The sequence below is a fragment of the Anguilla anguilla genome, chromosome 16 (assembly GCF_013347855.1).
Source record: "Anguilla anguilla isolate fAngAng1 chromosome 16, fAngAng1.pri, whole genome shotgun sequence".
Lineage (NCBI taxonomy): Eukaryota > Metazoa > Chordata > Actinopteri > Anguilliformes > Anguillidae > Anguilla > Anguilla anguilla.
Genome location: NC_049216.1, coordinates 16,654,445 through 16,672,313, shown reverse-complemented (window position 1 = coordinate 16,672,313; position 17,869 = coordinate 16,654,445). Strand labels below are relative to the sequence as shown.

Here is a 17,869-nt window from a genome sequence, read left to right as displayed (position 1 = left end):
GTCGAAAAATTGAATTGAGGTGCTGGAGTTCTCTGTTCTGATTGTGTTGTAGTCTCTAAACCACATCGTATAGAACAGTGTGTCATGGTACGTAAGCTTGAAGTCTTCATTTCGCATTATTTTTATCCCGAGTGAATAAGTTCGAATACTAACGACTGCAATGGATGCTTTTTCATAAGATTGTGCTTTTTATGTAATGTATAAATGCAGTGGTATAAAAAACCTTGGGCAGCCCTACACTAGTCAAATTTCGTGTTTTCTTGATTTTGTAAGGGAAGAAAGTTAACTACCCCTGCAGGAACAAACTTAAACTGATTTATTTCTGTAAGTTTCAATGCACTGTTACTTTTTATTTGCTGAATTTAACAGATTGAAAAAATAACAGTAAATGTGGAATGTGTAAACGTTTGGACACTGTACTTCCTCCTTTGGCAGAAGTGATAGCTACCAAACGTTTCTCCCCGTATAAGTTATGTTCATGGTTGGTTTTGAGTTATTCTGGAGCATTGTCTTGTAACATTCAACCTGTTTTCAGTTTCAATTTATTTACTGACTCTGAGCTTTTAGCGTCAGGGATTTGTAGATATTAAGTTATAAAACAATTTTTCTTTCTACCTACACAACTGTGCTTCCACACAACCCCAAAACATTATAGATCCATCGACAACCAATGGTTGGCAAGGTGTTTTTTTTTAACATGCTTCCTCCAAATGTCTCTTGGTGGTTGTGGCCAAAGAGTTCAATTTGTTTCATCAGTCCACAGCACTTTGTTCCAAGAAGTTATTGGCTTATCTTGTGTGTTGCGTTGTGTTGCATACTTTGATGTTTATTTTTTTGATGAGATCACAGGAAAGGTTTTGTTCTGACGACTGTTCCATGGGATTTCTAATTTCCTAAAAATGTCAGTTAGGTTTATGCTTGTTCTATAGACCGTATCTAAACAAACGAATAGCCTAGTATTATGTTCATAAAGCCTGCCTGCCCCGTCCTCTTTTTTAAATGCAATATATGGTCACCCTATCTCATAGCCTTCCCATCATTTGTAAGAGTCAATCATCTTTATTTTCAAGTCCTCAGTCAGCTGCTTTGAGGAGCTCATGGCTGTTGAAAGTAAGTACAAAACCCCTAGAGGTTAGAAGGGCCAGAGCATTTATTAAGCTCTAGAATTTCTCGTACTTGGCTTAATTGAAGCCCAAATGCTTAAATTCTTGTACATGCCACATTTATGGTACTGTTTCATTTTTTTTCAAGCTGTTACATTCAGGAAATAAATGGCATGTTCTTTTCTCTTAAAGATTCACCAAGACATGCAATTTGACCAGGGGTTTCCAAACCTTTGCATACCATTGTATATATATGCCTAAATGCAGATGTGAGCTCCACAACATACGTCTATCCTTTAGAAGGTTGAATTTAGCCCTGAATTATACAGCTTTTTAAATGTAACAGTATTTCCACAATACTTTTTATTAGATACAGAAGGCCAATTGTTTCCTGTTTCTTACTTTTTCATAACGGTGTTAATGCCTGTAATGTGTTTTTGACGGAATTGTCTTCATATTGCAGGACACAGACTTTATCTTGAAGATACTGGAGAGCTACATTCGAAACAGCAGAAAGTGATTACATCGGTCCCATTTCCTCTGACCTGAATGACAAAGGAATCTGTGTGAAGATCAGTTCTGGCATGGGCTTGGGAATTTATACAATAAATCTCTGAAGGATTTATGTTGAGGATTTAGGAACAGTATTGAAATTGGCTCACTATGATTCAATAGTGATATATCTTCTTATGTTCATTGTGAGTTACTGTATTAATGTTAATATTACATAGTCTATTAAATGAGACAAGTCAAAATGTTACGTTGTCAATATTGTATTTGTGAAATTTTATATTTCAATAAAGACACTTGTTTGTATAGACAGAGTTTTAAATTCAAGCTTTAAATAAAGTTCAAAATGTTCATTTGAAAATGCAGTTTTCAGTAATTAAAGTGACGTACACTGACACATGCCCTTACCAGTTCATTATAAGCCATTATCTTAAATTAGTACCAACTGCACTTTAATGTAGTTTGCAGATCAAGCCCCAAGGGGGAAACGGGAAAGCTTTCAGGAGCCCTGTCACTGGATTGAGCCCAAGAAAGGACAACAATACAATCAAAAACCATTCGAAATTCTATTTGTTATGTTGTGCAGCAAATAGTCTCAGAAAACGTCACACAAATGTGTAAATTTGCTATTTACAGAAAAAAAAATGCAAATAAGATGAGAAAGGGAATCACCTGACTACACTGTAAAGACAATGGCACGTTTGCACATCACATAACACATAATGGGCTGACAAAATAAAAATGCAAAAACTAACGTGCGCATTTCAGCATTAAAAAGTAACGTTTTCGTGCTTCTACACTTTATATGGGCGACTTTGCTGTGAGCACGCCACGCCTACAGACCACAGCTACTACTATTGGCTACTACAGACCAATGACAGGCCTCTGCTCTGGATTGGCGCTTACCACTTCCGGTTTATTATGGCGGATGTTTAGTATGGTAGCGTAGATCTCGTCCACATGTGAAAATGCCTTTAATCGTGATGTGTGGTTTTCCCTGTAGTGGCAAAAGCCGCAGAGCAGAGGAATTAAAGGAATATTTTTTGAAAAGCACCGAGCGTAAAGTTTTTGTTGTTGGAGACGAAACAGTGGGTATTATCAATAACTCCGTATATGCAGGTAAGATCGGCGCTGACTTGCTGGTGTCGTGTTGATGTCCTGCGAGAGCGTACTTGCGCGTTTGTTAGGTGGCTAGCTAGCTTTAAAATGTGTACCATCTATTGTTAGGTAATGTCAATTATACTGCTAACTAGCTTACGATCTCCTCTGTATTTGGGCTACCCTGGCAAAAGGAGTAAGAAATAGGCTTACATAAATGTTGCGCTCAGTAAACTGGACAAACGTGTGAAATGTTTTGTTTGTGTGGGCAATGCGTATTAGTGGAAGCTACGTTACGTACACACACTAAGAAGGATTTGAACAACACATAAGAACTGAACAATTTTGTTTCTGCGTAGACTCTCAAAAAGAGAAGAATCTCAGAGGATCCTTGCGTGCAGAAGTGGAGCGGTGGGTTATCTTCTGTGTCATGGACAATTACCAACATTTTTCAAAATCGCCAAATCTAGAGACAATAATGACTCCGGGGATGCCTGGAGTTTTGATTAAACCAGTTAGGTCAAAGTTTGCATTAAAAACCTAACCTGGCCATCCAGCTACATTACATAGTACCGTAAAATTTTTATTTTGCCTTGGGCTTGTATAGAGACATGACTTGTCAGTGATTTGAATGCCACAATGTTTTCGTCATGGAAACGCATTAGCTCTTGAATATCCTCTTGGTGTAAAGGACAACATATTGGTCTGGTGATTAAAAAAACTGAAGACATTCCAAATAGTTTTACAGACTTGTTATAACTCAAGGATAATTCTAATGATGTTCTGTTTGTCACTATAGGAAGGTCAGCAAAGATGATATTGTGATCTTGGATTCACTGAATTACATTAAAGGTAAATGAGGTTATACTCTCGTTTAGTGTCTATTGTTTCATTATTTCTGTGTTTTAACATCACATGTCATTTTATTATTTGATTTAGAATATTTGGATACTGAAATGTGATTTGTAAAGACAGTCAACAATATAGGCCTAGACATGTCATAAATATACAAGAACACATGTCAGGACGCCCCTAAAGAAGAAGAGAATGTAATGTAAGTGTATTTGAAAGAAATGACAGTGTACTGTTGCAGAGTATTCTATTGTTGCAGAATAGTCCTAAAATAGGTCTGTTTAAGGGGAAAATCAATCAATACAAATTCAGATTTTATCATAAATGAAACGCTATGCATGTACCTTCATTTTAATAACATTCTGTGTTATAAATTATAAATTTGTATGTTATAGATTATACATTTAAACTACATAAATTGAGTTGATCGAATTTGAATCATATTCCAAACTGGATTTTTCAGTGGTCTATGGGCTTGCGAAACATTTTGGGATGGAACGATGGAATCTGATGTTATGTACTTATAAAAGTTGGTGGTTTAACTAATAGTTGTCTACTCCCCATATTTGTATAATTTTTCAGGTTACAGATATGAACTCTTTTGCCTAATCAAGCACACACAGACTCCGCACTGTCTGGTAAGTAAGAACAAACAGGCACGAAACCGTCTAGACCCACGGCGTACCTATACAAAGTGTCATGAGTAAAACTTGGCTAACTATATAGTTAGCTAGCTATGGCATGTCCTCACCTCTGTAATGTTATTTGTTGTCCTCCGTGTGTCCATACATCTGTATCAGTGGTACGTGCTAACTAGGTTAACTAAAGTAGGCGAAACGCTAACATGTTAGGCGATAAAGCTGTGCTTAAAAATCTTGTGCCGTTTGAAGTGATTTTGGGAGATGCACCTGCGCATGCATCCTATTAAACGCAGCACCACCTGGGCATGCGTTCCACCAAATGTCCCTCTCATGTCGTCCATGAGTGAGTGAGTGAGTGACCACAATTTGCCACGCATAGCCCACGGCGGCAGGCAGTCCTACGCACCATGGGAAAAAAACAGTCACTTTATGCACTGTTGCTAGATACTGCATGCAGAACTGCCTCAATTTAATGGGTGTCCTAACACAACACAGCACAGACAAGGTATATGGTGGATACTAGCCTCTCCCCAACAACCCAACAGCAGTACTCCCTTCCCCCATACACACACCTCCTAATTAAGGCCTACAGGCAGGACAGCTAACATAGCTTGTCACTCTGAGTTTGTGTTAGAGCTTTGCAGAACGTATGGCAGTTCACACTTAAAGGTCTGATAAGATTCCTTTTGCTTTCCATGTCATAAGCAAATTCTTACTGACACAAGTTGTAAATTTGTGCTTGAGTCATGTGTGTGTAAATATGTTTGTGCAGGTCTACTGTGTGACCTCGGCCGAGGATAGCTCGTCATGGAACGCAAGCAGAGAGCCAGATAAGCAGTATACACAGGAGATGTGAGTGTTGATCACTGTCAGGTGTAGTGCTGGTCTTGTGAATAATGATGTTGTTAAACCGCCATTCAGTTGGAATTCCCATTACACGTGGAGGATTTAAATGTATGTCTGCCTATTAACCTCCTCCTCCATTTTGCTCCTGGTTACAGAATTTACAGTAAGCGGCACACTTGCTTACAGACAGTAGGTGGCGCTGTTGCTGTTTCTGGTCTATGAAAGTGTGTCCATTCCGTGTCTGTAGCTCCGCCTCTGCTGTTCCTGCAGTTTTGACGGTCTCGTGATGAGGTTCGAAGCCCCGGACTCCCGGAACCGATGGGACAGCCCGCTGTTTGCCATCCAGAAAGACGACGCGCTGCCCCTCGAAGCAATTGCAGACGCCATCTTTCACAGAAAAGCCCCTCCACCGAACCAATCAACACAGAGCGTAAGGAAGCCCATTTTATTGCAGCAGGGAGATCTAATCACGAAATAATTGTCAGAAAAAGTAACACTGCTGAAAAATGATTATATAATACATGGGCAGACTCATTACAAGATGGCTGACAGTATAGAAGTTTCATGACCCACACACAAGCTTCCTGTCTGCGTTCTCTACTCACCTGCCTCTCTCATCTAATGCAGCAGCCACTGTCATCCACCAACTTTTTATACGAGCTGGACAAAGTTACCCAGGACGTATTAACGGTAGGTGGAATTTTTGTTGGTTCTAACTTTGTTAATTCTAATTTTTGTTTGTGCATTTACTCTAAGGTTCTCACACTTCACGGGAGTTTATGGATATAAGGATTTAAGGGTAATTTAAGGGCCCATATTTTTGGTGACAAATACTGTGCTATGAGGCAGTGCTTAAAAACCTTGTTATTGTTCTTTAAAGCAGTAAGCAAACCACTGCACTGCAGGACCTAACCGTACCCGAGCTCTTGAGGCTCATTTCAGATAAACTCCGGTAGCAGAGCCTTTTCGCCCCAAGTTGTCTCCTAACCAACGGTGTGTACATGGTAAGATACAGTACACTCGTTTTTATGTTGTTATGTTCATGCTCACTTGAATCTTTGATCGTTTTTTACGAATGCCTCGCAGGCCGTTCTGAACTCACAGAAGACGTCTGTCCCTGGGGATCTCATCGTTGTTCCTGGAGCCACAGAAAAAATATCCTTTGTCAGGCTTATTGCCTGCGCAGTTACTACTTAAATCTCACCGCACAACCATAAGCTGCATAAATATTGTTCTCCTATTATGATATAGTATCAGTTGTATTTGTAAATGGCCTGGAAGACCTTAGACAAACCTGCTTCCCCCTGTAAAGTGTGTGATGTGAGCCACTACCTCTTTATACCCTACAGTCTTAGCTTTGAAGTACTTTCATGGGCAGCTGCCATAGATACCTGTAGGTTTTTTATATTAGAACAATGCAACATTTTAAGCGGGCAAACAAGACGAGATCTGTTTGACTCAGTACGAAGTGAAGAGAAATGTCAGACAGACCTTCTTGATGTTTCTAATGGACACTTAACACGCATCATTAGTGCCATTTTAAGTGTTCTTTCTCCAAATGACCATTTCATATCCAGCAGCGAAAGGGCATCTCAGGTAGTGTCTGCTTGCTTAGCAGCCTGTTAATTTGTCTATCAGTGCTCTGATCATTAACAATCTTCCTACACATTGTTTATTGGGCTTATATGAAATATATAGTCATTTATATATGTAATACGTATAATTACATTCTTAAGAGTTGTGTTTTATTCATTAATCATGTGTGTGTGTTTGTGTGTGTGAGCGCTTTTGTGAACAGTCAGACCTCAGACACTGTCCTGTAAAATCAGTCTGTGGAAAGCCATCACAGGACTGATGAGGGTTTCTGGATTACCTGTTTTTATGTAACACATCATCAGTGTATAGTTTAGTAAAGGAAGTTACTTTGCATGACGTGTCAAGCAGTTAACTGACAGGCCACTGGGGCATGTGTCATCGGTGTCGCTGGCATTTTTTCACCTCCACGCACCAGTGACCTCACTGGTGAGCACCCCCACCTCACGTATTCCAGCAGCAGAACGGACAGACAGATGAGTCATCATGCTTATGCAGGCATGTGAAATATAGTTACCTTGTGAGGTTTTTGGGGGTGTTGCGCACGTGTGGGGATTTATCAGGTTGTCTCTTGCACATTAACAAACATCACGGAATTTTCCCCCTTAAATGTGTTTTCTTCACCATCATCATCATCATCTTCACCATCGTTTGTTTTTCTTAACCCGAAGATCACGTAGAACTGACGAGGAATATCAACATGTCAGAGCTGCGCAAACTCCGGCGTCAGTTCATCAGCTACACCAAGATGCATCCGACTGAGAACATCGGACAGATAGCCAACATGTTTGTGCAGTATCTGAACAAGAGCATGCACTGACGGCTAATATTACCCTCCAGGTGTTCTAGCTGTTCAACCCAAAGTCTTATTTATTCTTTTTTTTTTTGAACTGGCCTTAATTAAATTTTTATCATGCAGTATCTTCCTTCTAGATTTCCGTCTAGCCAAATCCTGGTCCTGGAGAGCCGCAGGGTCTGCTGGTTTATGTTTTCACTTTCAGTCGGCAACCGGTCCAGACTCAAGAAAGCATTAAGGGGCTGATGAGAGGCTTATCTTGTTAAGGCGCTGTTGCAGTGAACAGATGGGCCCCAAAGTCTGAGAGGAAATCTGGACCATGGCAGTGCTGCCTGCAGCTGGCAGCTCATAGGGCGATGCTCAGCTGGCTCCAGCGTCACCCAGGGATGGGAGGGTTTCAGTCTCATTGCGTATCAGCGAACCCCACTGGTCAACCAGGCGCTAGCGAATGTAGTGAGTTGCATATGGTTAACTACACTAATTCAGTGCTGTTTATTCCTGGTCCTGGTGGGCTGCAGAGTGTGCTGTTTTTTGTTTTCGCCTTCATTTCAGCATTCAGTTCAGACCCAAAGAACTAAGTGAGGTGATTTAACTCTGTAATTGACTGCTTTAAGTGATCAGTTAAGTGCAGAGTAACAACAAATACCAGCAGACCCTGTGGCTCAACGGGACCAGGAATGAAGATCACTGCGCTAATTGATCAGTTAGCCAAAGACCAGCAGAACTTATGGCTCAGGACCAGGGATAGAGACCTGTGTTTTAGGTAACAAGAACCACTACTTGGGTTTTCAAATTTATTCTCAGTTATGAACTGGAAACATAATTTTTTCTGTATATATTTGTATGGTTCAAATTTACCCCTTTTCAACTGTTGACCCCACACCTGGTCATAGGTGTGCTGGATGTCCAGCTGTAAGCCTGACTAAGGTTTCCAGGGGTTCATTTTATCTGTGAATGAAAGAAGGTATCCCATGACTCAAAATGGAGGTTTGGTTTTAAAAAATAAAATGATCACAGTTGCTTATATGGTATTTCTGCATTATCATTATATTCTGAATATAGGTGTTACTGCATAGGGAAGGGTGGGCCAGGGTGGGCCAAAGCCATCTGAATGGTATCCTGGACCACCCATTAATCTTGGCTGAACCACAACACCTAATTATGAATGGCCACCTGGGTATTTCTTTAGTTCTATGCAGGCCCAACTATGTATTTCTGGCTAAGCTGCAGAGTTGATCATTTCAACCTAATGAGAGAGCCAACAGGAAGCTGGTTTACTTGGTGGATGAAATCGAGAAGTGGAGTACAATGGTCTCGTAAATCTGTGGTCTACAGTTCTGTTTTTGTTGCGTGCATTCCGAGCATGAGAGAGGCTGCAATATGTTCCTCCATTACCGTGGCAATGATCTCTACAATTCCTTCTTTAATTCTGACCTGGAGGAATATCGACCAATGATTGATGAGCTGCAACAATCTTTGCACCTTGGAGCAGGTAGCGTGATTCGCTGTCATGAAACACTTTGTAGTATTACTACACAATGAGGAGACAGACAAAACCTGTTGCGCTGTGGTTAGTATGGTTGTACCCATTGTTAGCATGTGGTGTGCAATGGCTGGAATTGGCTTTTTAGATATTTTTAGCTGTTATTATTGCAATTGTTAGAATTTTTTCTCTTCATTTGAGAAATGCGTTCATTTTTTAGTGATATAATAGGTTGAGTATTCCCCTTAAGTAGTAATTCAGATGCTTTCTGCTGGGCCTGGAATGATATCTTTTGTTATTTAATAAGACTTATTTTCTTGCGGCTCCATCTAAATGTGTGAACATTAGCGAACTGTGCAGACGTAATATTGATTTGCCCTTGACTTGCGCACTTCTCGTGTTGAGCGAAGCCCATTAGCGCTCTTTCCCCGTCTAGTTCGTCCACGTTGCCCGGCTGATTCGCGGAGCGGTTAATGTGGCGAGTGTAGTCCAGCGCACGTCCATCAGTCTGTAATGCGGTTTAATAGCATATCGCTCCACTTCAGACGCTTTAGCCTGGTACTCCAGAATTACATTCATATTTAAAACAGCTTTTGAAATTAATCTAAAAGCATGAATGATTTGCTCCAGGGTGTTTTAGATGGCTCATTTTCATTTTTATTTTTTGTTCATAATCCACACGTACAGGGATATTTACTGAAGCACTTCAAGGTGTAGTGTTTTGCACAGGGACACAACAGTAGTGCCCTACCTTAGATTCCAGCACAAAATGGGAAATATCCTTTTCCAAGCGCCAGGTCCGTTACCAGCGTTGGGAGATTGGGAGATGGCTCTTCTCTGGTTCCCACATTAGCCCAGAGCCAAGATCCACCCTGTCAGTAGCCTGATCAACCCTGAAGGATGGCCCGTTGGATCAGTGGGGATTTTAACCAGAATTCATTGCTTCACAAGTCCCTATTCCTGTTCCCATAGAGACCGCTGGAATTATCATCGCTGATCCAGTTAAGCCCCTCCCAGAATCAGTCCTGGAGACCCCTGTGTATGGCATTTCTTTTCCCCAATATTTCTTCTAATGAGCTGTTCATTGAGCTTTAGTCTGTAAAGGGGTACACTATTGCATTCACCAGATGGATTAATATGATGACAGGCAGACTTCTGATAGTGTGAAGGCCTGTTAACATCAACCTATGGGAAGTAGGCCTAAAAAAGCAAACAACAGTGAACCAAACCTGTCTGAGTAAATCAAATATATGGAAATGTGCAAGTGCAATTTTCTGAATTACCTTATTACATAATTGCCAATTATGAAATTGGGGCCTGGCAGGTCTTAGTTTGGAAAGCCTGCTTGTTACTAATAGACATTCTTGCTTTAGGTCTGGTGAAAATAAGGACATTTTTATCCCAAGTGGTCAGAATAAAGGGCTGAAATAAAAGATAAAGTAATATGGGGACAAACAGAACAACAACAAACAACTTGCTCATACTGCCGAAGGGATAAAACTGCTTATACACTGGCAATATAAAATAACAAACTTTTCTTTCTTAGTGAACATCTCTGGATGTATGCCCAAGGTTTAAACAAATGTGCCACCCTCTGGTAAATATGTGTAAATGCAGTTGATATGCCACGAGAAACTGGTCAATGCACTGGAACTGCAATACTAAATCAGTGGGTGTGATACCAATATATTAACAATAAGGAAAATGTAGAAAACGGAGGTCAATAATATTTTCTTGTTGAAAATTTTTATTTTGGAGCGCATGTAAATCAAGTTGCAATCTGCAATACAAATAGTTCCATTGGAAAGCAGCTTTTTTTTTTCTTAGAAAAGAACAAAATTACATACTGAAAGCACAGAAGCATAATGCAGCTTTCCCTAGATCACATCTTTCCCTATAACGCCCCTCGGCTCCTGTCGGATACAGCTGGTAAACCCACTTCATTTCAGCCAGTCCCAAAGTAATGCTATGTTCCGCTAAAGAGCTCAGCCAATAGCGCACTCACTCAATACAAAGACTAAACTCACATCATTCCAGCCAATCGCAAAGTAAGGGTACGTTCTACTACTAAAGAACTCCGCCAATAGCGCACTCACTCAATACAAAGTCTAAACTCCTTTATTCCAGGAAATTGCGAAGTAAAGTTATGTTCTTCTGCCAAAAAACTCCACCAATAGCACATTCACATACAATATCAACTTCCTGTATTGTCTGAAACAAATTTGAAAGCAAATTTTGCTGGTTCAAAAATAAAACTATGAAATGATTTAACAGTTTTATCTTAAACACTACAGATGATTATGGATACACATTAAGACTATTAAGGCTAAGAGGACCATTGATGTTACACTGAAAAGTATCCACTGAAAAATGTGTTAAGCGTATCATTTGCGACTTTTTTTAAACAGCAAACATTGAAGGTACAGGCTAAGAAATGTTCAAATCAGTTCAATTTATGACAATGCCTAACAAATGTTTTTGGTAACAACATTAATCGTGATTGTATTTTATATAAGACAGAAATGTATTCAGTTCATTGAGCCTGATTCAGCATAAGTCATCGTTGCCGCTAATTTTTTCATCCGTCAATTTTTCTCACTGGCTCCTTTGCGGGACACCGTTTTGTTCGTGTTGGCGTATTTTTGTCGATCATTTCTGTTGACAAAAAAAAAAACAACCACAAAAAATTATAAATAAAAAAGTTAATGCTTTACACTGATAACCTCTTATACAATATATGTGAAACAAAAATGTGAAACTTATAATATAGACATAACTATGTGCATGTCTGTTGTGCGTGTGTATGCATCAGTGTGCACGAGTGTGTGCGTGCAAGACTGTGTGCGCTTGTGTGTGTGTGTACATGCGTTTCTGTGCACACGAGCGTGCAACGTTGTCTATCGTACCTGCTCATTTTGACTTTGTTACGGCAGCCCTGCCCTCCCTCCCAGTGGCTGGTGTGGGAGTCTCTGGTCATCATCCCCCCGCAGCTGACGCAGGGCTTCCCGGTGCTGTACGCCTGCAGAGAGCACACGCCACGGTCAGAGGTGGTGGTCATAGCTACGGTCGCGGTGGTGGTCGTCCTGTAGGCCGTGTCCGTGACGCGCTATGCGGAACTCGAACGCGTTTCTTTTCGCGGAGATTGGCGCTGAGGCGGCTCACCTGCTCTTTGGCGCAGTGGCCGCAGATCATCCTGGTGGCCAGCTCCATGGGGTGGTCCTGGTCCTCGTCGTGGCACGCGTCGCACGGGTACGCCCGACCGCAGCATGGGAACCTGGAATGGAAATGCCTTTGACATCACTTCCTGCTACCTGGTGCCATTTCACGATTGCTTTCTGCCACCTGTCACCATTTTAACACCACTTCCAGTGAGTCCATGAAAAAAAATATTTCTGCTAAATGGCAGCATGTTTAATGTCACTTCAGGCTGAATATGAAATTATGGCAGATTTGGGGTGTGGGGTATGAGGGCATGAATAATAGGTGTGGGTTATGAAATATGGGATAATAGGAGTGGGTAATGAGGTATGGAATAATAGGTGTGGGGTATGAGGTATCGGTTATGAGGTAAGGAATAGCAGTACATTATATTACAGGCATTTAGCACATGCTCTTTACCAGAGCGACTTACACAACTTGCAGCCATTTATACAGCTGAATATACACTGAAGCAATGTAGGTTAAGTACCTTGCTCAAAGGTACAACGGCAGTGTCCTACCCATGTATCGAATCTGCGACCCATTACACTGCACTGCCGCCCTCCTGGTGTGGGGTATGCAGTGCACTTACCTCAGCCAGCGCTGGCTCTGTTTAAAGTGCTTGCAGGTGCCCTTCTCAGGAAGCGGTTTCCCGCGCTGTACAGCGGGGTCTCTGGGGTAGCGCCCCGCTCCGCGCCCCGCGTCTCCACGCCCTGCCGAAAGGAGCGCACCAATCACCACAAGCAGCTCGCCATCGTCACCGAAGGAGCAGTGCCGACCCTTCCCACCCTCCCGGTCCGGCGGCGGACCTGGCAGACTCGGGTTCGACCCGGCTTGACCCGGACCCCACCTGCTTGCGTCCTGGGCCGGGGCTGGAGCTGCTGGAAGACGGCGCTCTCGGCCAGGACCCTGAGCCTGGTGTGGCAGTGCTGGCAGTTCATCTCCTTGGTCTGGCCGTACGACAGCATCTGCCATGGAAACACACCAGCCCTCCATTAAAACACTTTCTCAGACACAAGTTACTCTGCTCAAAACACTCTGCTTTCTTTTCTTCTGTCAAAGGCACACTGCAGCCTGTGTCCTATGTATATGTTAATGCATTACTTATCTCGTACAGTGGGGTTGTATACAATCTCAGCTGTAGATGGAATTGAAAATGCATTCTACTGCCACTGGTAAAGAAGGGCGGGGCTGTGTTTATTTCCCCCCACCCTGCAGGCAGTTTGGAAGGGCATCGAGCGCACCTGCAAGGGTCCCTCCTGGGAGCAGGTGAGGCAGCCCACCAGCAGCTCACAGTCCTGCAGGACCAGGTCCACTGGCACGGCCCCGCTCAGGTCCAGGAAGCCCAGCACGCTGCTGTAGTGGTGGAGCATGCTGGGACGGAAGCCCGCGCCGATGCTGGAGCCGCACTTCTCACACTGCGCCGTGCATGGCAACCGGCCCGTCAGAGCCAGGTCTGCCGTTACCTTGCACCTTCAGAGCATGTTTACACACACACACGCACGCACATTTACACACACACACACACAGACAGACACACATGCACGCACGCATGTTTACACACAGACAGACACACACAGACACGCACGCACGCATGTTTACACACACACATACACACGCACGCACGTTTACACACACACACACAGAGACAGACACACACGCACGCATGCACAAACACACAGGCGCGCGCACACACACACACACACACACACACACGTTGTAAGTGATATTTATGCTCTGACTCTCTTAAACCTGACAGTAAATAATTAAACTAGTGAGATGTTAGTCTGCTCTTCCATTACTATCCGAGATGAAAGTAACAGAAAATCCCCTGAGACAGCCCCAACTGATGCACTCCCTCTCTGAGCTGTTCTATATCCTACTATGCCCTGGCCTGTGAGATTGGTTTAGGTTTAGTGTTAGGGTTATGGTTATGGTTAGGGTCAGGGTTAGTGTGTTAGGGTTATGGTTATGATTACGGTCAGGGTCAGGGTGGGCTCGCTGACACGGTCAGGGCCAGCTCACAGGCCGCTGCGTACCTGCTGCACTGCAGCGTTACGGTGATCTGCTTGGCCGTCACAGTGGCCGTCTCCTCCCCCAGCTCCAGCCCCTGCAGCCGCACCTCCGTCCCCCTCCGAGGCTCCGAGCTCTTCACGTTCTCCACCCGCTGGCTGGGCTCCTCCCCCTCCACGCCGCGGCCTGCCTCCTCTTCATCCTCCTCCCCTTCCTCTCCCTCCTCCTCCTCCTCCTCCTCCTCCTCCCCGGCCTCCTCGTCGTCGGAGGCATCGCCGTGGATCTCGGCCTCCCCAGGCCCCGAGCTCTGCTCCTTGCATACCACCGCTTGGAGCTGCTGGTAGGGGACGAAGCGGATTCCCGATCGCTCCGCTTCTATGTCCTTCTTCAGCTGGGAGGCAAAGAAAAATAGAAAGAGGCAAAGGAGACTAATCTCTCATCCCCGGCTGGTCAGTGGTTAAACTTTGCTGTCTCTGTAAAATGATCTCGTGCTGGAAGGTTGTAGCAACACAGAAGTCTAGGCAAGCTGCCAGGAACCCGAATTAAACCACGTTTCTCGATAAAAGTTCACTGGTAGTGATTTGTTTATGATAGCTGGCAACTGTTGTGCCATGTGTCCATGCCAGATCTGTGCAGCTATCGACACACCAATGGGTTAGATATCGCTCAGTACTGATACCCAGAAATTAAACACAGGTAGAACACCTGACAAAAGATAAACTTGATAGATAAGAGCAAAGGCAGTGTAGGCAAGTTTTCTTATTTGCTGGTCCATTATACATGAGGCATCAAAGACACAACATTCACTACTAGCACAGCGATAATAGGAGCCTCGATACAGTAGGAACTACCTACCCACTGAGGTGTGGAGTACCAGGAGCTGAATCTACTCAGCGCCTAGAGTACCTGTGCCCTCACCTGTCGGGCTCCCTCAGTGAACAGCCTCTCCATGTTGCGGTCCAGCCAGTGAAGGAAAGGACGGAACAGAAGCTCCACCTTCCCCATCAGCTCATTGGTCGCCCACTTGGCCTGCAACCATTCCTGCGAGGCTTGGCACAAATGCCTGTAGGGCACAAAAGCTTGTGTGAACCCAAAGAAACCTTTACGCAAGCAGTGGAACTGCCAACAAAAACCAACCAAAAACATGGATACTAAGTTTGCTTCACTTCACCTTCCCATAATAGCTGGGAAATCCTGGTCCTCTGGGACATCCACAGTGAAAACCTGCAAAGGGAACCCAGAAACAGCCGTGATGTGACCAGGCTCAAAGATCAAGACCAGGCCTGACCCAGAGCTGGAAGCACTCTGTACTAGAATCAAAGTGGCAGGCCTGGATGTGTTCTTGTGATGTCTCTAATCTATATTAATCTCCACAGAAATCATAATTGTCATCATAATGTTGGGCTGAGTGTGCCAAGAATCACATTTACCTCTTGAGGATATGTCTCTGGGAAGCTAATCATGATGTCAATTTCCTTCAAGTCAAATGGCTGCAAAGAAAAAAATAAGTAGATAAGATACTGAGTATGTTTTCAGAATATAAATATATCCACTGTATTGTCCAAAATTAAGTTCCAAATTAAACTGATTGCAATTTATGTTTGCAAAAGAGGGAATAGCTTTGGGAGGGTAGAGGTAGTTTGTGTACAACAAAACCTTTATTGACCTTTCTGCACTCAAATCCTGACTCAGTTTCAAACAGATATTTGTAGACATTTTCCCTCTGTTGATTTTCTTTCCATTGCTGCGGCTATATAATCATGCTACGCTACCAACATATTTTTAGAGAGTCAGTAGGAATTCAATCATTTATTTTATACAATGAAAAATTGTCATTAACAAAACAGAGATTAGCTTCAATTGGCTGATTTGCCAAGTTACCCATTAACTGACTTGAGTTGGCAAGCGCTGACATTGGCATGACTCTGCTCAATGCTGCAGAATGTGCATTTCTTTTTAAAGGGACAGGTGAACGGTGCGTACCCAGTCTGGGTCCGTGGGCTGTACAGTGATCCGATAGTAGGTGAGCAGGCCGTCTTCCCTCTCCTGCACGATGAGCTGGTTTTTGGGCACGCGCTTCAGCAGCTGGCGGATCTCCGTGTCGCGAAGCTGCTTGACCACATCCGCTGTGAGCTCGCTCAGTTTCGCCATCTCCTGAACGGCGTTGGGTCGTGCGACCGGAGCCCTGGGCCCCGGGGCGTCCCTCTTCCCGGGTCCTGGCCGGTCGTCTAGCGTCGGGAGCTGCTCGGGGTGCCAAAAGCGACACCGGTCTTCCATTGCGCAGTAGCCGGACAGGAAGTAGCGGCAGGGCCGTCTGGGTTTCTCTCTCCTGGCCGCAGAGCCGGAGAGCTGCGAGCCGCTCTGGCCGGTGCAGTCCTCGGCGTGGCCGTCTGCGTGCTCATCCGTCTCTGCAGCGGCGTCGCTTCGGTTTTCCAGCCCCTTCAGGGCCTGCTTGGCCTCCCCGCGCTGGTGAAGGAACCGGCATCTTTTCCCAAACTGACAGAACCGCCCTCGGGAGTAGAAACGGCACAGGTGCTGCGCCTGAGAACCGCGCGGTGGCGGCGCTGCCTGGCTCTCGTTTTCTTTCTCTGTCTCTGTCTGCGAGGAATGGAGAGGGTCCTCTCCACTCTCCATGTCTGGAGACGGCTGTAGACAGGACACGGACAATGAAGATCAATGTGACAAACAAGCCATAAACTGGAGTTTAATGCCAGTGAATCGGTAAAGGAATGCAGCTAGCTACACAACATTATTATGTTGGTCCTTATCTGAACAATGTGACAAGCAGAATACTTCAGCTCACCACAAAAATGACACAGCCAAAGTACAACCCCCTGTCATAGAATGTATCCAGGTAATGCAGTGGATACTATAGCACAGTAGGAACTAAAGACAGACTAAGTAGCTGTTATGCGTTCTTAAATATCTCAACACTGACTTCAGGAATACAGAGGAAACAAAAGATCTTATACCACTGTATGGTATTTGTACGTAGTACAACAGATTGATGCTCAATGGCACATTTTCAGATTGTGCAAAACCACGTGACTGGGACTGTACTGTCAAACAGGCCACACAAATATGTGCATATCATTACTCCCGATTAAACTAGTGCTTCGTTAGAAAATACTTCGTGGTCAAGAAATATGTAGATGAAGCCTGTTAATAGAAAATCACGCCTCTGCCAAATCACATTTTCCCTACAGTGGCTCTACCTCGGTGAGCTAGCTCTGCAGCAGGCAGCAAATGTCACTTAGAGCCTTGTTACATGCTATTCTGCAGACTGACATCTACGAAGTTGCTATCACCTGAACGAGCTATGCAACTCATATTAACCATATTGGAAGAAAAAAAATTAATAGTATAAGATTACCTCCAGCCTACTTGTGATCAGGCTTCTCAGCGGACTTTATACGTATGTTGGTGTCAGAGACAACAGCGCATTAACTCGCTAGCTTTACTAGCACGTCTCCGACTGTACTGTTTACTTCCGGGTACTGTACAATGTTCAATTAAAAAATACCTTCAACTTAAATTAAATGTAATTCTAAAAATTGAATGTTTTAAGAATAGAAATAAGGTGTACACGTTCCGGCTAATCGACAATTTAATAGATGTAATAACCAAGATGTTAAACAGTGGGCGGTGCTCAGTAATATCACGAGACGTCAGTTTCCCAGTAAACGTCAGCGTGTGTATCCCACTTTTTTAAATTTGGAGCTGTAATGAAATCAAT

General features: G+C 43.6%; 2 protein-coding genes across 3 annotated transcripts; one reads left to right on the top strand and one right to left on the bottom strand.

Moving 5' to 3' along the window:
• The first annotated feature begins 2,507 nt into the window (after positions 1-2,507).
• Positions 2,508-8,470, top strand: kti12 (KTI12 chromatin associated homolog). Of its 2 annotated transcripts, none has more exons than XR_004762788.1 (9): positions 2,508-2,732; positions 3,071-3,122; positions 3,511-3,563; positions 4,146-4,201; positions 4,977-5,056; positions 5,321-5,480; positions 5,678-5,740; positions 5,931-6,054; positions 6,137-6,208. XR_004762788.1 is itself a non-coding variant. In XM_035395669.1 (9 exons), the coding sequence occupies exons 1-9, from the start codon at positions 2,582-2,584 to the stop codon at positions 7,461-7,463; spliced, it is 828 nt and encodes a 275-aa protein (XP_035251560.1). In that variant the 5' UTR covers positions 2,508-2,581; the 3' UTR covers positions 7,464-8,470. The 2 variants fall into 2 exon arrangements, 1 of the variants encoding a protein (XP_035251560.1); XM_035395669.1 differs by lacking the exon at positions 5,931-6,054 and adding an exon at positions 7,320-8,470 and having other exon boundaries at positions 6,137-6,205.
• Positions 8,471-10,649: 2,179 nt separating this feature from the next.
• si:dkey-24l11.2 (uncharacterized protein LOC100034462 homolog) lies at positions 10,650-17,751 on the bottom strand. Its single transcript, XM_035395668.1, has 12 exons — positions 17,507-17,751; positions 16,117-16,779; positions 15,564-15,623; positions 15,305-15,357; positions 15,052-15,196; positions 14,160-14,524; positions 13,365-13,593; positions 12,971-13,088; positions 12,713-12,833; positions 12,085-12,196; positions 11,829-11,941; positions 10,650-11,577 (listed from the first exon to the last, which is right to left on the bottom strand). Exons 2-12 carry the CDS (start codon positions 16,765-16,767, stop codon positions 11,508-11,510), a joined length of 2,037 nt encoding a protein of 678 aa, XP_035251559.1. The 5' UTR covers positions 16,768-16,779; positions 17,507-17,751; the 3' UTR covers positions 10,650-11,507.
• Between the last annotated feature and the right edge of the window lie 118 nt (positions 17,752-17,869).

Coding starts and splice junctions, on each gene's coding strand:
- kti12 (XM_035395669.1), top strand. CDS start 2,582: ATGCCTTTAATCGTGATGTGTGGTTTTCCCTGTAGTGGCAAAAGCCGC. Junction 3,564..4,145: donor TTCACTGAATTACATTAAAG/GTAAATGAGGTT, acceptor ATAATTTTTCAG/GTTACAGATATGAACTCTTT. Junction 6,206..7,319: donor TTCCTGGAGCCACAGAAAAA/ATATCCTTTGTC, acceptor CCCGAAGATCAC/GTAGAACTGACGAGGAATAT.
- si:dkey-24l11.2 (XM_035395668.1), bottom strand. CDS start 16,767: ATGGAGAGTGGAGAGGACCCTCTCCATTCCTCGCAGACAGAGACAGAG. Junction 13,089..13,364: donor CCCAGGAGGGACCCTTGCAG/GTGCGCTCGATG, acceptor TTTCCATGGCAG/ATGCTGTCGTACGGCCAGAC. Junction 11,942..12,084: donor GCCACTGCGCCAAAGAGCAG/GTGAGCCGCCTC, acceptor TGCTCTCTGCAG/GCGTACAGCACCGGGAAGCC.